The sequence below is a fragment of the Scyliorhinus torazame genome, chromosome 2 (assembly GCF_047496885.1).
Source record: "Scyliorhinus torazame isolate Kashiwa2021f chromosome 2, sScyTor2.1, whole genome shotgun sequence".
NCBI classification, from domain to species: Eukaryota; Metazoa; Chordata; class Chondrichthyes; order Carcharhiniformes; family Scyliorhinidae; genus Scyliorhinus; species Scyliorhinus torazame.
In genome coordinates, this window is record NC_092708.1 from 253,587,133 (window position 1) to 253,607,809 (window position 20,677).

At 50.7% G+C, this 20,677-nt stretch overlaps 1 protein-coding gene across 2 annotated transcripts in view; it reads right to left on the reverse strand.

The window, feature by feature from the left end:
- pacs2 (phosphofurin acidic cluster sorting protein 2) overlaps positions 1–20,677 on the reverse strand; it is a 376,820-nt gene that overhangs the window by 47,571 nt on the left and 308,572 nt on the right. For both annotated transcript variants that reach the window (XM_072486155.1, XM_072486154.1), the window contains exons 17-18: positions 19,159–19,313; positions 16,912–17,022 (exon numbers count right to left, since the gene is read on the reverse strand). In XM_072486155.1, coding sequence (XP_072342256.1) covers positions 16,912–17,022; positions 19,159–19,313 — 266 coding nt within the window. The remainder of the gene's footprint in view (positions 1–16,911; positions 17,023–19,158; positions 19,314–20,677) is intronic.

The window sequence follows — 20,677 nt, forward strand, 5'->3', positions numbered from 1 at the left end:
CTCCAACCCAATTGGTGCCCCCAAACCAGCCACCTCTTGCTCCTCCACCCCCGGGAATCTCATTTGGTCTAGGAATCGTCTCATCCCCTCTTCCCCCGCTGGGGGCTGGGATCTGTACAGCTCTTCATAGAAGGCCTTGAATACCTTGTTTATTTTCTTCGCACTCCGAACCGTGGCTCCCCTTCCATCTTTGATTCCCTCTATTTCCCTCGCTGCCATCCTCTTACGGAGCTGGTGTGCCAGCATCCGACTAGCCTTTTCCCCATACTCATAGGTCGCCCCCTGCGCCTTCCTCCACTGTGCCTCCGCCTTCCCTGTGGCCAACAGGTCAAACTCCGTCTGGAGCCGTCGTCTTTCCCCAAGTAATCTTTCCTCCGGGGCCTCTGCGTATCTCCTGTTCACTCTCAAAATCTCCCCCACTAACCTCTCCTTTTCCATGCCCTCTTGTCTTCTCCCTATGAGCCCTGATGGAGATTAGCTCTCCCCTGATCACTGCCTCCCATACCACCCCCACTCGCACCTCCCCGTTGTCGTTGGCCTCCAAGTACCTTTCGATACACCCCCTCACCTTCCCACACACCACCTCATCTGCCAGCAGTCCCACGTCTAGCCGCCACAGCGGGCGTTGGTCCCTCTCCTCTCCCAGCCCCATTTCCACCCAGTGCGGGGCGTGGTCCGAAACGGCTATGGCCGAATACTCCGTCCCCTCCACCCTCGGGATGAGCGCCCTGCCCAGAACAAAACAATCTTTTCGGGAGTAGGCTTTGTGCACGTGGGAGAAGAAAGAAAATTCCCTGGCCTGCGGTCTTGCAAACCTCCAAGGATCCACTCTTCCCATCTGATCCATAAACCCCCTAAGCACCTTGGCCGCCGCCGGCCTCTTTCCAGTCCTTGATCTGGAGCGGTCCAGTGCTGGGTCCAACACCGTATTGAAGTCCCCTCCCATTATCAAGCCTCCTACCTCCAGGTCCGGAATGCGCTCCAACATGCGCTTCATGAATCCAGCATCATCCCAGCTCGGGACGTATACATTAACCAACACCACCCTCGTCCCTTGCAACCTACGCTCACCATCACATATCTCCCTCCATTATCCACTACGATAGTCTTGGCCTCAAATGACACATTCTTTCCCACCAATATTGCCACCCCTCTATTCTTCGCGTCCAGTCCAGAGTGAAATACCTGTCCTACCCATCCCCTTCTTAACCTGACCTGCTCCGCCACCTTCAGGTGTGTCTCTTGGAGCATAGCCACGTCTGCCTTCAGTCCCTTCAAGTGCGCGAACACTCGAGCCCTCTTCACCGGTCCATTCAGGCCCCTCACGTTCCACGTTATCAGCCGGATTGGAGGGGCTCTCACCCTCACCGCCCTCCCCAGCACCCCCACCCCCCCGCGACTAGCCATCTCCTCTTCTGGGCCAGTCCCGTGTCCGTGTCTCCCTCACCCTCCAGTCCCCCAGCCGGGGGACCTCCGTCCCGACCACCTCTTCTGTGTCCCATTCCCTTTCGGCCAGTGCAGCAGCAACCCTTTTTCCCCCCACTTCCCCCCTCCCCCCTTCCCCCCGTCCCCTCCCCCCGCTAGACCCCTGTCTAGCTTTTTTGCTCCCCCCATATCACTCCCGTAAGTCAGCTGACACCTGCTGACAGCGGCTTCCCCCGCCGTCCCTTTGACCCCCCCCCCCCCGTGTGGGAGTCTCTCAATCAATGTGCGTTCCTTCGTTACCCTTCCCGCGCGCGGGAAAAACCCCGCGCGTTCCAAAGCCTGCCCAGCCCCCTCTGGCGCAGCTCCTGTCGCGGCCTTGTTTCTCTCCCCCAGCCCATGTAACATTTCCTGCGCGTGATTGGCCCCCTGTATACAGCAACCATCACACATCAATCCTCAAACATCCCCCTCACCCTCACAAACCGTCAGTTGGAGTCCAACTTTTCAGTTTGTATGAAGGTCCACACCTCTTCAGGCGTTTCCAAGTAGTAGTGTTGGTCCTTGTATGTGACCCACAGTCGCGCTGGCTGCAGCATTCCGAATCTCACTCCTTTCCGGTGCAGCACCGCTTTGGCCCGGTTGAAACCCGCTCTCCGCTTTGCAACCTCCGTGCTCCAGTCCGGGTATATTCGGATCTCTGCATTGTCCCACTTGCTGCTCCGCTCCTTCTTGGCCCATTTCAGGACCTTCTCTCTGTCCGTGAACCGGTGAAATCTCACCACCATCGCCCTTGGCGGCTCATTTGCCTTGGGCTTCCTCGCCAGCACCCGGTGTGCCCTATCCAGCTCCAGCGACCTCGAAGGGGCCTCCGCGCCCATCATCGCCCCGATCATCGTGCCTGCGTATGCCACGGCATCGGCCCCCTCCACTCCTTCTGGGAGACCCAGGATCCGCAGATTCTTTCTCCTCGACCTGTTCTCCAGGTCTTCGAGTCTTCCCGCCCACCTCTTGTGTAGCGCCTCGTGCCGCTCCACTCTCACCGCCAGGCCCAAGAACTCGTCCTCATTCTCACTCACTCTTTTCTGGACCTCCTGGATCTTCACCTCGTGGGCCTTCTGGGTTATCCCTAGTCCTTCAATTACCGCCAGCATAGGCGCCAGCATCTCGTTGCGCAGCTCCTCGAAGCAGCGCTTGATGAATTCCTGCAGCTCCGGCCCGCACTCCGCTTTGTCTCCGCCCGCCGCCATTTTGATTTTTTTCCCTCGCTTCTCCCGCTGCTCCAATGCCGCTTTTTTGGCCGTTGCACTTCTGGTCCGGTCCACAAAAGTTGGAGGGGGACCTCTCTCTTCACTTCCCCACGGGTTGTCGTCAAACAAATTCCGTTGGGGCTCCTCCAATGAGCCCGAAAGTCCGTAGTAGCGGGAGCTGCCGAATCGTGCGGCTTAGCTCCGCATAGCCACAAACGGAAGTCTGGAGCTTGTTCACGGAACAGCGACTGCGTGTCCTTGATAAGTATGTACCTGTCAGGCAGGGAGGAAGTGGTTGAGCGAGGGAACCGTGGTTTACTTAAGTAGTTGAATCACTTGTCAAGAGGAAGAAGGAGGCTTATGTAAAGATGAGACATGAAGGTTCAGTTAGGGCGCTCGAGAGTTACAAGTTAGCTAGGAAGGACCTAAAGAGAGAGCTAAGAAGAGCCAGGAGGGGACATGAGAAGTCTTTGGCAGGTAGGATTAAGGATAACCCTAAAGCTTTCTATCGGTATGTCAGGAATGAAAGAATGAGTAGGGTAAGAGTAGGGCCAGTCAAGGACAGTAGTGGGAAGTTGTGTGTGGAGTCCGAGGAGATAGGAGAGGTGCTAAATGAATATTTTTCATAGAATTTCATAGAATTTACAGTGCAGAAGGAGGCCATTCGGTCCATCGAGTCTGCACCGGCTCTTGGAAAGAGCACCTCACCCAAGGTCAACACCTCCACCCTATCCCCATAACCCAGTAACCCCACCCAACATTAAGGGCAATTTTGGACACTAAGGGCAATTTATCATGGCCAATCCACCTAACCTGCACATCTTTGGACTGTGGGAGGAAACCGGAGCACCCGGAGGAAACCCACGCACACACGGGGAGGATGTGCAGACTCCGCACAGGCAGTGACCCAAGCCGGAATCGAACCTGGGACCCTGGAGCTGTGAAGCAATTGTGCTATCCACAATGCTACCGTGCTGCCCCTTTTCATCAGTATTCACACAGGAAAAAGACAATGTTGTCGAGGAGAATACTGAGATTCAGGCTACTAGACTAGAAGGGCTTGAGGTTCATAAGGAGGAGGTGTTAGCAATTCTGGAAAGTGTGAAAATAGATAGGTCCCCTGGGCCGGATGGGATTTATCCTAGGATTCTCTGGGAAGCTAGGGAGGAGATTGCTGAGCCTTTGGCTTTGATCTTTATGTCATCATTGTCTACAGGAATAGTGCTGGAAGACTGGAGGATAGCAAATGTTGTCACCTTGTTCAAGAAGGGGAGTAGAGACAACCCTGGTAACTAGAGACCAGTGAGCCTTACTTCTGTTGTGGGCAAAGTCTTGGAAAGGTTCATAAGAGATAGGATTTATAATCATCTAGAAAGGAATAATTTGATTAGGGATAATCAACACGGTTTTGTGAAGGGTAGGTCGTGCCTCACGAACCTTATTGAGTTCTTTGAGAAGGTGACCAAACAGGTGGACGAGGGTAAAGCAGTTGATGTGGTGTATATGGATATCAGTAAAGCATTTGATGAGGTTCCCCATGGTAGGCTATTGCAGAAAATACAGAGGCATGGGATTCAGGGTGATTTAGCAGTTTGGATCAGAAATTGGCTAGCTGTAAGAAGACAGAGAGTGGTGGTTGATGGGAAATGTTCAGCCTGGAGTTCAGTTACTAGTGGTGTACCACAAGGATCTGTTTTGGGGCCACTGCTGTTTGTAATTTTTATAAATAACCTGGAGGAGGGCATAGAAGGATGGGTGAGTAAATTTGCAGATGACACTAAAGTCAGTGGAGTTGTGGACAGTGCGGAAAGATGTTGCAGATTACAGAGGGACATAGATAAGCTGCAGCGCTGGGCTGAGAGGTGGCAAATGGAGTTTAATACAGAAAAGTGTGAAGTGATTCATTTTGGAAGGAATAACAGGAAGACAGAGTACTGGGCTTATGGTAAGATTCTTGGTAGTGTGGATGAGCAGAGAGATCTCGGTGTCCATGTACATAGATCCCTGAAAGTTGCCACCCAGGTTGATAGGGTTGTTAAGAAGGCATACGGTGTGTTAGCTTTTATTGGTAGAAGGATTGAGTTTCGGAGCCATGAGGTCATGTTGCAGCTGTACAAAACTCTGGTGCGGCCGCATTTGGAGTATTGCGTGCAGTTCTGGTCGCCGCATTATAGGAAGGATGTAGAAGCATTGGAAAGGGTGCAGAGGAGATTTACCAGGATGTTGCCTGGTATGGAAGGAAGATCTTATGAGGAAAGGCTGAGGGACTTAAGGCTGTTTTCGTTAGAGAGAAGAAGGTTAAGAGGTGACTTAATTGAGGCATACAAGATCATCAGAGGATTAGATAGGGTGGACAGTGAGAGCCTTTTTCCTTCGATAGTGATGGCTCGCACGAGGGGACATAGCTTTAAATTGAGGGGAGATAGTGTCGTGTTGGGTGTTCTGGTTCACAAACAAGCCAACAATGCTGGAAGTGGTGTAATGCTATTTTATTAACGGTTCAACTATGCTAACATACTGTAAAAATGGGTATAAGCAATACCAGCTTAACTGTGGACCCTTTCCTATCACTAGCTTTTGTGAGGCACTCAGCACATGGTGAATGTCTGTGATGCAGGCTGTGAGCTCTGTGCTCTGAGCTGGCTGCTGCTAGAATCAGCGGGAACTCTCCTGTCCCCTGTCTTTATAGTGCTTGTGTTCTCAATGGTGATTGGCTGCGGTGTTATGTATGCTGGTTGGTCCTACTGCATGTCCATCAGTGTGTGTGTGTGATTGCAACACAATGTACTGATGTATATTATGACAGATAGATATACGACAGATGACAGAGGTAGGTTCTTTACTCCGAGAGTAGTAAGGGCGTGGAATGCCCTGCCTGCAACAGTAGTGGACTCGCCAACACTAAGGGCATTCAAATGGTCATTGGATAAGCATATAAATGATAAGGGAATAGTGTAGACGGACTTTAGATTGGTTTCACAGGTCGGCGCAACATCGAGGGCCGAAGGGCCTGTACTGCGCTGTAATGTTCTATGTCACTCTGCTGACTCCTTAAGGGCCTTCGCCCAAGGGCTCTATCGCTAGCGCAAACAATGCTGACAGCGAACATCCCTGCCTCGTTCCCTTGTGCAACCCGAAGCTTTGTGAACTCCTCTCGTTTGTCTGTACGCTCGCCAACGGGGCCTCGTACAGCAGACGCACCCATGCCACAAACTTCGGCCCAAACCTTCCTAGAACCTCAAACAGGTATCGCCACTCCACAAGGTCGAAAGCCTTCTCCGCATCCATAGAGATCACTACGTCTGGCACCCATCCCTTCGATGGGGTCATGGTCACATTTCGCAACCATCTAATATTCTTGGAAAGTTGCCTGCCCTTCACAAAACCCGTGTTAGTCCTCTGCAACCACACCCGGAATGCATCCTTCCATCCTCCCTGCCACTAACGTAGCCAACACTTTCACATCTGTATTCAACAGTGATTATGAGCCTATATGACCCACACTCTAGCGGATTCCTTCCCTTTCTTCAGAATTAGGGTCATCGACGCCTGGATCAGTGTCTCCGGCAGCTCCCCCTCCTCAAACACCTCACTAAACATCCCCAGTAAACGTGGTGCCAACTCCGTTGCAAACTCTTCATAGAACTCCGCCGGCAATCGTCCGGCCCCGGGGCCTTCCCGACTTCAGCCCTTTTATGCTTTCCATAACCTCTCTCAACCTCCAGGGTTCCTCCAGAGCCTGCCACCTCTCCTCATCCAACCATGATAATTCCAGCCCGTCCAAAAACCACCCCATGTCCTCTTCCTCACCACCTGGATCGGCCCTATACTCCCTGAATGCCTCATTTATCATCTCCAGCTCTGACACTACCTCCTCCTTCCATGTCTGCACTCTCAGGTTTCTCTAGACGCGGCTAACATGCAGCTCGCCTTCTCTCCATATTCATATTGCACCCCCTCCTTGTCCTCCGTAGCTGCCCAACAGCCTTTCCCATCGTCAGCCTGTCGAACTTCCCCTGTAACTTCTTTCTCTTCGCCAATCCCTCCTTGTTGGGGACCCTCGAAAATTCCCAGTCCACCTCGACTATCTCATCCAGTAGATGTCCATACTCCTCCCTCCTATCTCTGTGCAGCTTGAATAAGATAATCTCCCCCCTAACCACCGCCTTCAATGCCTCCCAGAATATGGCTATTGATACCTCCCCATTCTGGTTCAGCTCCACAATCTTTAATCACCGACCTCACCTCGTCACAGAACCCCTTGTCCGCCAAAAGCCCCAGGTCTCGCCTCCATCCCGACCTCTGGTCCTGCCTCGAGCCAAGTCTAACCTCCAGCCAAAGCGGTGCATGGTCAGAAATCACGACTCCCGCATACTCTGCCACCACCACCACCAATACCTCTCCGCTCATCACAAAAAGGTTCCATCCTTCCGGTTGCGGCTATGCGGAGCTAAGTTGCACATTCAGCCGCTTCCGCAAAAACGGACTTTTGGGCTCTTTTCAGGGACCCCAAGGGCACTTTTCCGACGTTTTCCGGTGTGGAAAGGAGTTAATAATAGCCCCATGTCAGTATATGGCTTAAACTAGGAGCGGGGCGACAAAAAAGGTGGTGGTGGACCTGAAGAAGGGAGGGAAGAAGGACGAAATGGCAGCGGGCGGAGACCAGGCAGCGTGGAGGCAGTGGGCGGAGGAGCAACAGGAGGATATCCAGCGCTGCCTCAGAGAGATTAAAACGGACCTGCTCGAGCCGATGAAGGCTTCTATTGATAAGCTGCTGGAGACACGGACAGCCCAGGGGGAGGCGATCCGAGAGGCTCGACAAAAGATCTCTGACAATGACGACGAGATCTTAGGCCTGGCGGTAAAGGTGGAGGCGCACGAGGCGCTCCACAAGAACTGGCAGGAGCGGTTCGAGGAGATGGAGAATCGGTCGAGGCGGAAGAATCTGCGGATTCTGGGCCTCCCGGAGAGGCTGGAGGTGACAGTCGTGGGGGTCTCTGTGGTCACCATGTTGAACTCGCTGATGGGAGCGGGGTCCTTCCAGGGGCCCCTGGAGCTGGAAGGGGCCCATAGAGTGCTGGCGAGGAGGCCCAAGGCTAACGAGCCTCCGCGGGCGGTGCTGGTGCGGTTCCATCGGTTCATCGATCTGGAGTGTGTGCTCAGGTGGGCCAAGGAGGAGAGGAGCAGCAGGTGGGAGAACGCGGAGGTTCGGATATACCAGGACTGGAGTGCGGAGGTGGCGACGAGGAGGGCCGGGTACAATCGAGCGAAGGCGGTGCTGCACAGGAAGGGGGTGAAGTTTGGCATGTTGCAGCCGGCGCGACTGTGGGTTACCTACAAGGACCGGCACCATTATTTTGAGTCTCCGGAGGTGGTGTGGGCCTTTGTTCAGGCCGAGAAGCTGGACACAGACTGAGGGGCGGGATGGGTGACTGGGGACTGCGGTGGATATGTTATGCCTATTTTTGGTTTGGGGGGGGCCTTTGCATTGTTTTGGGTTTCTTTTTCTCTGTGTTTTTCTCTTTCGGGTGGGGAGGGTGGATGGGGCGGGTTGGGCACTGTTTTGGTTGGTGGCGGGGCCTGGTAGGTGGAGAGCGCGGGATTTTTTCCCGAAGACTGGGGGCGGCGGGGCCGGGCCGGGGAAGCGAGGATTGTTTCCCGCGCTTAGAACGGAGGAGGGAGGAGGAGAGCCTGTGGATGGGGAGCGGGAGAGGAGGGTGTGCCACACAATGGGAGGAGTCGAAGGGGAGGCGGGAGTGGCCGGGGTCAGCAGGAGTCAGCTGACACGCGGAAGTGCAATGGGGGGAGTAAACCAGCTAGGATGGGTCCTAGCCCGGGGGGCGGGGGGGGAGAATCGAGTTGCTTCTGCTAAGGTCAAGGAGGAGCTGGAGCGAGTGGGGGGGGTAGGGGTCGAGACGGGGGTATGCCGTTGTGGGAAACGGGCCGGGTGTGGGGTGCGGGCACGTGGCTGGCCGAGGAGTGGTCATGGCTAGTCGGTGGGGGAGGGGGCGGTAAGCCCCCTGATCCAGCTGATAACCTGGAATGTAAGGGGACTGAATGGGCCGGTTAAGTGGGCCCGCGTGTTCGCACACCTGAAGGGGCTCAAGGCGGATGTGGTTATTCTCCAGGAGACACACCTGAAGGTGGCAGACCAGGTAAGACTGAGCAAAGGGTGGGTAGGTCAGGTGTTTCACTCGGGGCTAGATGCCAAAAATCGAGGGGTGGCGATCTTGGTGGGAAAGGTGTCATTCGAGGCGTCGAGCATTGTGGCAGATAATGGCGGTAGGTACATAATGGTAAGTGGTAAGTTGCAGGGAGAGAGGGTGGTACTGGTCAATGTGTATGTTCCGAACTGGGACGATGCGGGTTTTATGCGGCGTATGTTGGGTCGGATCCCAGACTTGGAAGTGGGGGGCCTGATACTGGGGGGAGACTTTAACACTGTGTTGGATCCGGCACTGGATCGCTCCAGGTCTAGGACGGGTAGGAAGCCGGCGGCGGCTAGAGTGTTGAGGGGATTTATGGACCAAATGGGAGGGGTGGACCCTTGGAGATTTGCAAGGCTGGGGGCTAGGGAATTTTCATTCTTCTCACATGTCCATAAGGCTTATTCTCGAATCGACTTTTTCATTTTGAGTAGGGCGCTGATAGCGAGAGTAGAGGATACCGAGTATTCGGCAATAGCCATTTCGGACCACGCCCCGCATTGGGTGGACTTGGAGATGGGGGAGGAGAGGGACCAGCGTCCGCTGTGGCGCTTGGAGGTGGGGCTGTTGGCGGACGAGGAGGTGAGCGAGCGGGTCCGAGGAAGTATAGAGAGGTACTTGGAGACCAACGACAACGGGGAGGTCCGAGTGGGGATAGTATTGGAGGCACTGAAGGCGGTGGTGAGGGGAGAGCTGATCTCCATTAGGGCCCACAACGAACAGAGGGAGCGGGGGGAGAGGGAGAGGCTGGTGGGGGAGATGGTGACGGTAGACAGGAGGTATGCGGAAGAACCCGAGGAAGGATTGTTGAGGAAGAGGCGCAGCCTCCAGGCCGAATTCGACCTGGTGACCACCAGGAAGGCGGAGGTGCAGTGGAAGAAGGCCCAGGGGGCAGTCTACGAGTATGGGGAAAAGGCAAGCCGGATGCTGGCGCATCAGCTTCAGCAGCGGGACGCAGCTAGGGAGATCGGGGGAGTTAAGGACAGGGGAGGGAGCGTGGTGCGGAGTGGGGTTGGCATCAATGGGGTCTTCAGGGACTTCTAAGAGGAATTGTACCGATCCGAGCCCCCACGGGAGGAGGGAGGGATGGGCCATTTCCTGGACCAATTGAGGTTTCCAAAGGTGGAAGAGGGGCTGGTGGCGGGACTGGGGGCCCCGATTGGGCTGGAGGAGCTGATCAAAGGGATAGGAAGCATGCAGGCGGGGAAGGCACCGGGGCCGGACGGTTTCCCGGTCGAGTTCTATAAAAAATATATGGACTTGTTGGGCCAGCAGTTAGTTAGGACCTTTAATGAGGCAAGGGAGGGGGGGGGCTTTACCCCCGACGATGTCCCGGGCGCTGATCTCCTTTATCCTGAAGCGGGACAAGGATCCCCTGCAATGTGGGTCTTACTGACCGATTTTCCTGCTAAATATAGATGCCAAGGTGCTGGCGAAGGTCTTAGCCACGAGGATTGTGTGCCGCAAATCATCCATGAAGACCAGACGGGGTTTGTGAAGGGGAGACAGTTGAACGCGAATGTGCGGAGGCTTTTGAACGTTATCATGATGCCGGCGAGGGAGGGGGAGGCGGAGTTAGTGGTGGCGATGGACGCTGAGAAAGCCTTCGATAGGGTAGAGTGGGGGTACCTGTGGGAGGTGCTGAAGAGGTTTGGGGAGGGGTTTGTCAGGTGGGTTAGGCTGTTGTACAAGGTCCCGATGGCGAGTGTGGCCACAAATAGGAGGAGGTCCGAGTACTTTCGGCTGCACCGAGGGACGAGACAGGGAGTCCCCTGTCCCCCCTGCTCTTCGCACTGGCGATTGAACCCCTGGCTATGGCACTGAGAGAGTCGAGGAACTGGAGGGGGTTGGTGCGGGGTGGAGAGGAGCATAGGGTGTCGCTTTATGCGGACGACCTGCTGCTGTATGTGGCAGACCCGGTGGGAGGAAAGCCAGAGGTAATGAGGATCCTTAGGGAATTTGGGGACTTTTCGGGGTACAAGCTCAATATGGGGAAGAGCGAGCTGTTCGTAGTTCAGCTAGGGGACCAGGAGAGGGGGATTGGCGAGCTCCCACTAAAAAGGGCGGAGAGGAGCTTCAGATATTTGGGGGTCCAGGTGGCCAGGAGCTGGGGGGCCCTGCATAGGCTTAACTTTACAAGGCTGGTGGAGCAAATGGAGGAGGAGTTCAAGAGGTGGGAAGCGTTGCCGCTGTCCTTGGCGGGTTGGGTGCAGTCAATCAAAATGACGGTGCTCCCAAGGTTTTTGTTCCTGTTCCAGTGCCTCCCAGTGTTTATCCCGAAGGCTTTTTTCAGGCGGGTTAACGGGAGTATAATGGGGTTTGTGTGGGCGCGAGGGACTCTGAGGGTGAGAAGGATGTTCCTCGAGCGGAGTAGAGATAGGGGGGGGCTGGCGCTGCCCAAGCTCTGTGGGTACTACTGGGCCGCCAATGCGATGATGGTGCGCAAGTGGGTGATGGAGGGGGAGGGGGCTGCATGGAAGAGGCTGGAGACGGCGTCCTGTGTGGGTACGAATCTGGGGGCACTGGCAACGGCGCCGCTGCCGCTCCCTCCAAGGAGGTATACCACGAGCCCGGTGGTGGAGGTGGCCCTCAAAATTTGGGGGCAGTGGAGGCAGCATAGGGGGGAAGTTGGGGCCTCATAGTGGACCCCATTACGGGGGAACCACCGGTTCGCCCCAGGAAGAACAGGTGGAGGGTTCTCGGGGTGGCACAGGGCAGGGATACAAACGTTGGGGGACCTGTTTGTGGACGGGAAGTTCGCGAGCTTGGGTGAGCTGGAGGAGAAGTACGGGCTCCCCCCGGGAAACACCTTCAGGTACTTACAGGTAAGGGCGTTTGCCAGACGGCAGGTGGTGGAATTCCCGCGGCTACTGCCACACACAGCACAGGACAGGGTGCTCTCGGGGGGGTGGGTGGGAGTGGGGAAGATCTTGGAAACTTACCAGGTGATGCAGGAGGAGGAGGAGGCCTCGGTGGTGGAGTTGAAAGGTAAGTGGGAGGAGGAGTTGGGAGAGGAGATCGAAGAGGGGACGTGGGCAAATGCCCTAGGGAGGGTGAATTCTTCTTCTTCGTGTGCGAGACTCAGCCTCATACAGTTTAAGGTGCTGCACAGGGCACACATGACCGGGACAAGGATGAGCCGGTTCTTTGGGGGTGAGGACAGGTGTGTTAGGGAGCCCAGCAAATCACACCCATATGTTCTGGGCATGCCCAGCGCTGGAGGAATTTTGGAATGGCGTAGCGAGGACGGTGACGAGGGTGGTAGGATCCAGGATCAGACCGGGCTGGGGGTTTGGGGGGTTGCTTTTTTAGATTGTGTTTTGTACTTAACCCTGTTGGGTTCTTTTTTCTTTCTCATTTTGTTATTGATATTTTATGAAAACCTTTAATAAAAATTATTTTTTAAAAAAAAGGTTCAGTCAGTTTTCTTTATGAATTCTGCATTGTCCCAGTTGGGAGCATATATGTTTACATATATGCCCCTTCCAGGACACCATCAACCAAGACGTATTGTCCCTCTTGGTCTGTAACCGTCCTCGTTGCTGGGCAGCACAGTGGTTAGCACTGCTGCCTCACCGCTCCAGGGACCCGGGTGCAGTTCTGGCCCGGGTGACTGTCTGTGCAGAGTTTGCACTTTCTCCCCGTGTCAACTTGGGTTTCCTTCGGGTACTTCGGTTTTCTCCCAGTCAAAGATGTGCAGGTTAGGTGGATCGGCCATGCCCCTTAGTGTCCAAAAGGTTAGGTGGGGTTACTGGGATGGAGTGGAGGCATGGGCTTAGTTAGGGTACTCTTTCCAAGGGCCAGTGCAGACTCGATGGCCTGAATGGCCTCGTTCTACACTAAATTCTATGAAGTTCTTGAAATGCTGTCCTCTTATGGAGCAGTATTTCCACCCCCTCACCCTCACGTCCTAGTCCCATAGCACAAATGGTAGGCCTGTCCCACATAGCTCTTTCTTACCCGTAGTCGGTCCTTCTCCCTCAGGTGGGTCTCCTGGAGGAAGACTATGTTGGCTTTCAGACTTTTCAGGTGGACGAAGATTCTGGATCTTTTCAGCGGGCCATTAAGTCCCCTGACGCTCCAGGTGACTATTCTGGTCGGGAGGGGTTTCTCCTCCCGAGGGATCAACTACTTACCTTGTGTATGCGCCCCTGTGCTCCGGGGTTTCCCTTTGTCCAGGAGCCATCCAAGATGGTCGCCATCATCATGTATAATATGTGGATGTGCCACTGCACTCCTTTGTTTCAGGGCCCTCCAAAGTGGTTGTTGTGGTGCCTTTGTTATCCTTGCCACTATGTGCGATCTCTCGTAGCCAGCCTATTATCCTTCCTGCCCCTACGAGTTTTCCATCCACCCCCCAGCCTTTCCCCCTCTGTTTATCACCCCTTATTCCCCCCCCCATGTAGAATATTCTCTCCCTATCGTCAGGCACACTATCCCAGTCAGGAGTTGTGCCACGGCCCTCTCTCGCTCGTGCTTCCATGTGCTAGTTCACCCAGTCGTGTGATGGCTCTCCCCGCTGAAGTCGATCTGTGCCTCCCTCGGAACGATGTGTCTCTCTTCCCCTTTTTCCTCCTTCTCACCTCTCCTGCGTCATAATGCTCTCACACCCTCCCTTCTGAGACTCAACATCAGATTTAACGATGAGGTGGTTCAGTCCTGTGCAAATGGTCACTACATTTTTTTGTTGACAAATATGATTAAGCGTCTGGTTCACTGCTGGTTTCATTGCCTTCACAGACCATGCTTGTGCACAAATTCATCTGCTTCCGCTGGTGGGTGAAATAATACTCCCTGCCCTGGAAAGTCACCCAAAGCTTGGTGGGGCACAGCATCACAAATTGCACATTTTGTTCTTTATAAAGGGCCATCATGGCTTTGTTAATTTCCGCCCGGCACTCAGCCATGTATGCCCCAGTGTCCTAGTACACTCTGATCGAATGACTGTCCCTCCCATTTACAGGACCTTGTTTGTCTTGCCCAGTTCAGGATCTTTTCTCGGTCTTGGTACTGGTGCAATTTTGCGATGATGGCCCACAGCTGATCCCTGGTCTTGGGCTTTGGTTGGAGTGATCTGTGGGCTCTGTCCACTTCTGGGGGTTACGGGAGGCTTTCCATCCACCCAGTTTGCCCAACATCTGGGCCATGTACTCCGTAGGGTTCCTGCCCTCAGTGCCCTCCAAGAGGCCCACAATGCAGAGGTTATGGCAGTGGGATCAGTTTTCTTGGTCCTCAACCTTGCCATCTCCGTCTCAAGTGAGGCAATCCAATCGCTCTGGTCAGTCATGGCCTTCTCCAGCTCTCTGATCGTCACCTCATGCATCTCTCGACGCCGCTCCGTCTTATCCAGCGCTGCTTGCAGGGTGACCAGTGCCTCCGCTACCGCCACTTTCACTGTCGCCATCATTTCCAGTTTGATGGCGTCATTGAGCTCATGGGAGTTCCTGTGTTAGAAATTCACTCCATTTGTTCAATAGGACGTAGCCTGGCATATGTTCTGATGGTCCATCCCGTTTGGGTGTGGCAGGACTTCGTCGCCCGTTGGACAAGGATGTTTTTCCCCCCCAGGGTTTAGTGGGCTATTTTGGTTAAAAGTGCCTAATTTAAAGTTCGCAAGAGGAGAGCCAGCTTTTGTCCGTCCGCTCAGCACATCCCCGTCAACGGAAGTCCCCAAGATGTCACGTTTTAAGACTTTTACTTTAACAAAAAAAATAAAAGCAACATCGACGAGACACTTTTGCAGTGGGCAACTATAAAAAATATTCCACATTTAACATCGGCAAAAAACTCCCTTCACTGTTATAATTTATTATTTCCCTTAAGTAGACACTTTGTTCTCCGGGGACCAGTCCAAAGCTATTCTTAGCTTCTTCTTCCTTTCCCAGTTAGATAACTTCAACTCTCCAAACTGACATTTGTGGCGAAGGACTACTTGGAGGTGCCAAAGCTAGGCAAATCTCCCAGCTTCATTTAAATCCTCGCGAACTTGATCTCTTCTGTCTGAGCACAAGCTCCCACCTGCATCATGCATGGTGGGAAATTGAGGCTTGCTGCCTCCATCTCTTTGCTGTCTTTCTCGGATTCTTGCAGATTAACCATGTCTGTTCAGTGATATTGTTTGGGAAAACCTGCAGTCCAATCCTACAGTGGCTTCTGATAGACTCGTCCCCTCTCAAAGCCCATCTCCATGGCCACATGGTTAACATGGGCTTTGTATCCAGGTAGAAATGTTAATCAGCTATCCTCTAGCACCCCCCACTGTTTCTATTTTGGAATTAAATAGACCAAACTTGACGTTCCTAACATCTCCCTGGGACTTGGAGACTAACAGTCTATCCACCAGCATAGCTTCTCAGGTTATTGTTTAGAGGTGTAACTATCTTGCAGTTTCTGCCCAGTAAAAATAACATCCGCAGAATTCAGAGCAGGTCAAATGATCCAATTCATTCCTCCATTTTACCCTAAATTAAAGACTCAGTCCCAAAACATAACATTCTTATAAATTTTCTTCATGTTTGCAACACACCTTTCAGATGAAATGTGAAACTGAGGTCTTAATACCTGGATGTATTGCGCCATTCATAGCACTATTTCAAAGAAGGGCCAGGAGCAAACATTCCTCTATTAATAATTTACAACAGATTATCTGGTCTTTTACTTCGTTACTTTTTTGTGATTCCTTGTTGTGCGTAAAGTAGCTACTGCATTTATTATGATCCCAGACCAGACCCCAACAGTGGCTAGGATACTGGACAGAAACACGAATATTTTATTTTAATTTTATAAGACTGAGCAAAGGATACCTCGCTCAAGGAGTGATTTCACGATAAATAGGGATATGGTATACTAAAGCAAACATTATCACTAACACCGTATTAAAATATCTTTAACATAACACCAGAAAATAGCTTGCAATTAGCCTTTGAACAATGCTAATCAATGCAGTGAATACATTAACCAATAACTGCTATCTTTATTCCCACTCAAACAACTAAACAAATCTCAGCTCTCAATCCACTGTTAAAATAAATTTAACACTCAGGAATATCTGGTTTACAGAGAAGACTGGATACTCTTCTTTGAGGCAAAGAGAACTTTCGACACTGTTTGAAAAAAAAAATACCTGAATTCTGTCAGAACCGTGCAGAAGTTCTGGCTGTATTTTTTCAGAAGCTGCTCCAGCTTGTTTCCGCTTACCTTCTAAACACATTCGTCTGAACTGCTTGGAAAGAAACTGCTAATCTAGCTACAAATATATCTTTAACTGAACTGAGATCTTAACTTCTGCTCACATCTCCGGCTAACACGCAACTAAAACGGTTTTCCCGCAAAATGCCTGATACCATGGCTCATCTCAGTAATTAAATAATCTTACCAAGCTGAAATCTAATTAAATTCCACAGGGAACCTCCTTAATCCAAATAACATTACATTAGCCAGAGTATTTTACGATGCTTTAATTGCACCCCTGGCTCCCAAAGTCTTTCAACCCAGGATTCTTTAAAAACACTACAACCTAGACTTTTAATCCTTATTACACTAAATACCTATAATATAATCGAAACTTCCTGCACTCATCGCACATTAGCCTTTATTTTATTTTATTTTTTTTAAATTTAGAGTACCCAATTCATTTTTTCCAATTAAGGGGCAATTTAGCGTGGTCAATCCACCTGCTCTGCACATTTTTGGGTTGTGGGGGCAAAACCCACGCAGGCAGGGGGAGAATATGCAAACTCCACACGGACAGTGACCCAGAGCCGGGATCGAACCTGGGACCTCAGCGCCGTGAGGCAGCTGTGCTAACCACTAGGCCACCGTGCTGCCTGACATTAGCCTTTATAACAGTTATTGCACTTCAAAGAAACTACCGTTAGCAATTGTATTGTTACTCAACATTAAAAAATCAATGATCAAAGTAAAGAAGACAACCAAACATGCTGACAGCTGATTTATGACAACAAGGTAATTCAATATAGCCACGACACAAAACAGATCACGGCGATTTCAATGCGTTAAAACACATTCTTTACCTATGGAAGGAGCCTCTGTTTTGGTGAAAAAATCCTGCCATGCTGCATCCTGGAAGAAATTGTTGTACCTGTAATCTATGGAGCTGAGGTATTTGGACACTGGGTGAGAACCTAGACAGAAAAATGTGGATGTTTGAATACATATAGCAACAGTCCTACACTTACAACTAGTTGCTGAAGTTGCTGCTTCTTTACTGTTTCATGCCCATTTTTAACTGAGATGTACAATGGGAATAAAGCTTTGATCCAAGCTTTTAAATTTGACCATACACTCACTTTTACAAGAAATAACCTAAAGAATCACACAGTAAAGGTCACTCAGTACATTGTTTATGTGTCAATTCCTTGAAAGAGCAATCCATTTAGTCCTGCGCCCCTCCTCTTTCCCCATAGCCCTGTAAAGTCTTCTATTTTTCAGTTTATTGCAGTGTATAGTCAACAACAAAATTGATGCAGCAGCCTGCTGAGGAAGCAAGGTCTAAACAGCTGTCAAGACTGCAGAGATCCCAACAACTGTGCGTCAAGGCAGTGGGAAGTCCCAAAACCTGCTCTAGAGGCTGCAGGAGGAACTCGCAGCGACTGTGGAGGTCATTAAAGGAGATCTTAAAGAAGCTATCCTGTCTCCGTATATTTTTCCAGCTGTATTATAGAAGCTTCCCCGTATCTCTTCCACTTGAAGCTGTATTATAGGTGCTACCCTCTATATACTCCAGTTGTTGCATTATAGATAATGCGTTGTACATACCTCACTCTAAACTGTATGATATAAGTTGTCCTGTGCATATTCTACTCAGCTATATTTTTAAGTAACAATACATGTCATTTTATGATTCAGTTCAGCAAACTCAAATTGGGACTAAAAAAATCAATTTGTGGCTTTGTACGAAAACTGGCAGATGTTCCTTGGGTATTTTTCACAGCATCACCACATAACTCTTAATTTGCAATTCTATAAGTGCACCCCATGGCAGAACAGATGGCTGACACTGAGTCACAAGGTAGAAATTCAAATCATGTCTCTACAGTGAAGCAACGAACATCTACCGAAAACATGACAAAGTTAATACCTTAAAATCACTGCCAACCATCTTTTATTCATCATAATACATCTCCCGAGTTCTTCATTTTTAATAAAATGTAATAATTTCTCTCCTCTTTCATTCTTGACTTTTAACGGTCTTGAAGCAGAGATTGGTAAATTTTTGATAGGCAAGGATATTAAGGGATATAGATATTAAGTGATATGTAACAACGGTGGGTAAATGGAATTAAGATACAGATCTCCCACACTCGCACTGAATGGTGAAACAGATTCAAGCAGCGTAAAGACCTGTTCCTATAAAATTGGTGTTTATAAAGCTGAGGGATGTCAGTGCGGAAAAGTGAAACATATTCCCTTCTTTATGCCCAATGGTAATATTCGGCACATCATGGTGCTGGAGAGTAAAGCTTGCTCTAAAAATGGCCTTCCAAGTTTGGCATTGCAAAATAGTCTCAATAACCACTGCTAATATTTTCTCCATTTTTTTGTGATAATTTCATGTTTCTAATCCTTTATTAGTTTTTAACAGCAAGAAACATTGCCTGACAGAGGACAGGCAGATGACCTGCTTTGTCATGCTGCATATTAGCTGGCCACCAGGAAGTTCTAACATCACCCCGAGATGGACATTGCTACCATTTACATTCAGTCTCTATGGACAGAATCAAACTTCTGCCTGGTTCTATCTGGGGGCACAGTGGTTAGCACAGTTGCTTCGCAGCTCCAGGGTCCCAGGTTCGAATCCCGGCTTGGGTCACGGTCTGTGCGGAATCTGCACTTTCTCCCCTGCATGGGTTTCCTCCGGGTGCTCCGGTTTCTTCCACAGTCCAAAGATGTGCAGGTTAGATAGATTGGCCATGCTAAATTGCCCTTAGTGTCCAAAAAGGTTGGTGGGGTTGCTGGGTTACATGGATAGGGTGGAGGTTTGGGCTTAGGTAGGATGCTCTTTCCAAGGGCCAGTGCAGATGGGCCGAATGGCTCCTTCTGCACTGTAAATTCTATGATCTACGAAATGACATGGCCCAGATCAGCAAGTGCCTGTGCATTTACGCATTCCTCTTTCAGTTAACTCTCACTCTTAATATCTCCCGCCCAAGCATGGATAATCACTCCTAAATCATTCCTGAACTAGATCAATGTGCAGACAAGGCAGTTTAGCTGAAGTGAGACAACAAAGTATCTCAAGATACTTGCAGTGAACATACCAAGGGGAATGATGAGGAATCTCATGTAGCCAAGCCAGTCAGGTGTCTTGTGCGATAGTTGCTCCACAAAAAGCCGGAGAATAGCGCTTAGGTAATGTTGGGCCCCCGCCACAGTCACTTTAATGGGGTTTGGAGTTTGGGAGTTACAGTTGCAGCTGAAAACAAGTAGGAAAATTAAGCACTGTTCAGTGCTTTTGCTTAACAATAGCAAAAGTGTGACTTCAACAATAACTTGCATTTATATGGTACCTAAAAGGTAGTAAAATGGCCCAAGGTACATCTCAGAAACACTACAAAATTAATCTCGACACCAAGCCACATAAGCAGATATTAGGATACGGTTAAACAATTAAACAGGTAGGCTTTCAGGAGCATCTTAAGAAGGATAGGGAATTTCAGGAAGGGAATTCCAGAGATTTGGCAGCTGAAGGCACAGCAGCCAACGGTGAAGCAATTAAAATCAGGAATATGGAAGAGGCCAAAGTTAGAGGAGCATAGGAATCTTGGCGGGATCTAGGGCTGGAGGAGGTTATATAGTAGCTAAGGGGGATGGTCACATAGAAATATGAAATAAAGGATAAACATTTTTAGAATTATGGAATTGTTTAATGGGGAGCCAATGTAGCACAAGAATGAGGGGGACCAAGAATTGCATGAGTTAGGACACAGGCAGCAGATTTTTGGAACACCTCAAGTGTACAGGGGGTACAACATGGGAGGCAGGTCAGGAATGTGTTGAAACAGTCAAGTCAAAGGGGTTTCTGCAGAAAGGTATAAGCGACTACAAGTGTTGCTCTTATTAGCCTTAGTTTTATTAGTTCTAATTCTGTCACCTTTGCTCACGAGTCGCCAGGTATCTTCCTGATACCGCCACGTGGTTCAAGCTCAAGTAATGATTAATAATGCAGCACACCGCTTAGTAAAAGTTAAATCAACAATCATTTATTATATACAGCAATAAATACTTATACAATAATCCTACTTCTTCTAGACTATTACCTACCACTAAAGGCCAATACTTAATTTTGGTGATGGCCCACCAGGTCAGGGAAACGAATGGTCTATCGAATTGGGTCTGGCCTGCAGGATTCAAAAAGGCTGGTACGAGTCGATAGTCTGGAGCACCTATCTGGTAGCGATCGCTGGAGTAACACTTACTTGTTTCTTCGTCGAAGGGTCGCGAAGGTTGCGAGCAGGAGAAGAAGGGCCGATCTGAACTTGGCCCCTATTTTTATAGTTTCCAGGGGCTTCTCGCCTCTCGGGGCGGACCTTGATCCTGGTTCCAAGTGATTGGACTTGGTCCCAATCACTTGGTTCGATATGCTCCAATAATGGGGCGATTCCTTGATCGGGGGGTGGTCGTCCACCTTTCTTTGTCTCAGCCACTGCTGGCGCCGAAAAGTCTGGATCGGCTTTATGTTGCTAATGTGTAGCAATTGTTCCCGGGGATGGCTGCTTAGTATGCAGATGGCTGGGTTGTTGTGCTGTTAATGGCTGCAGGTATCGGTCTGGGCCGGCT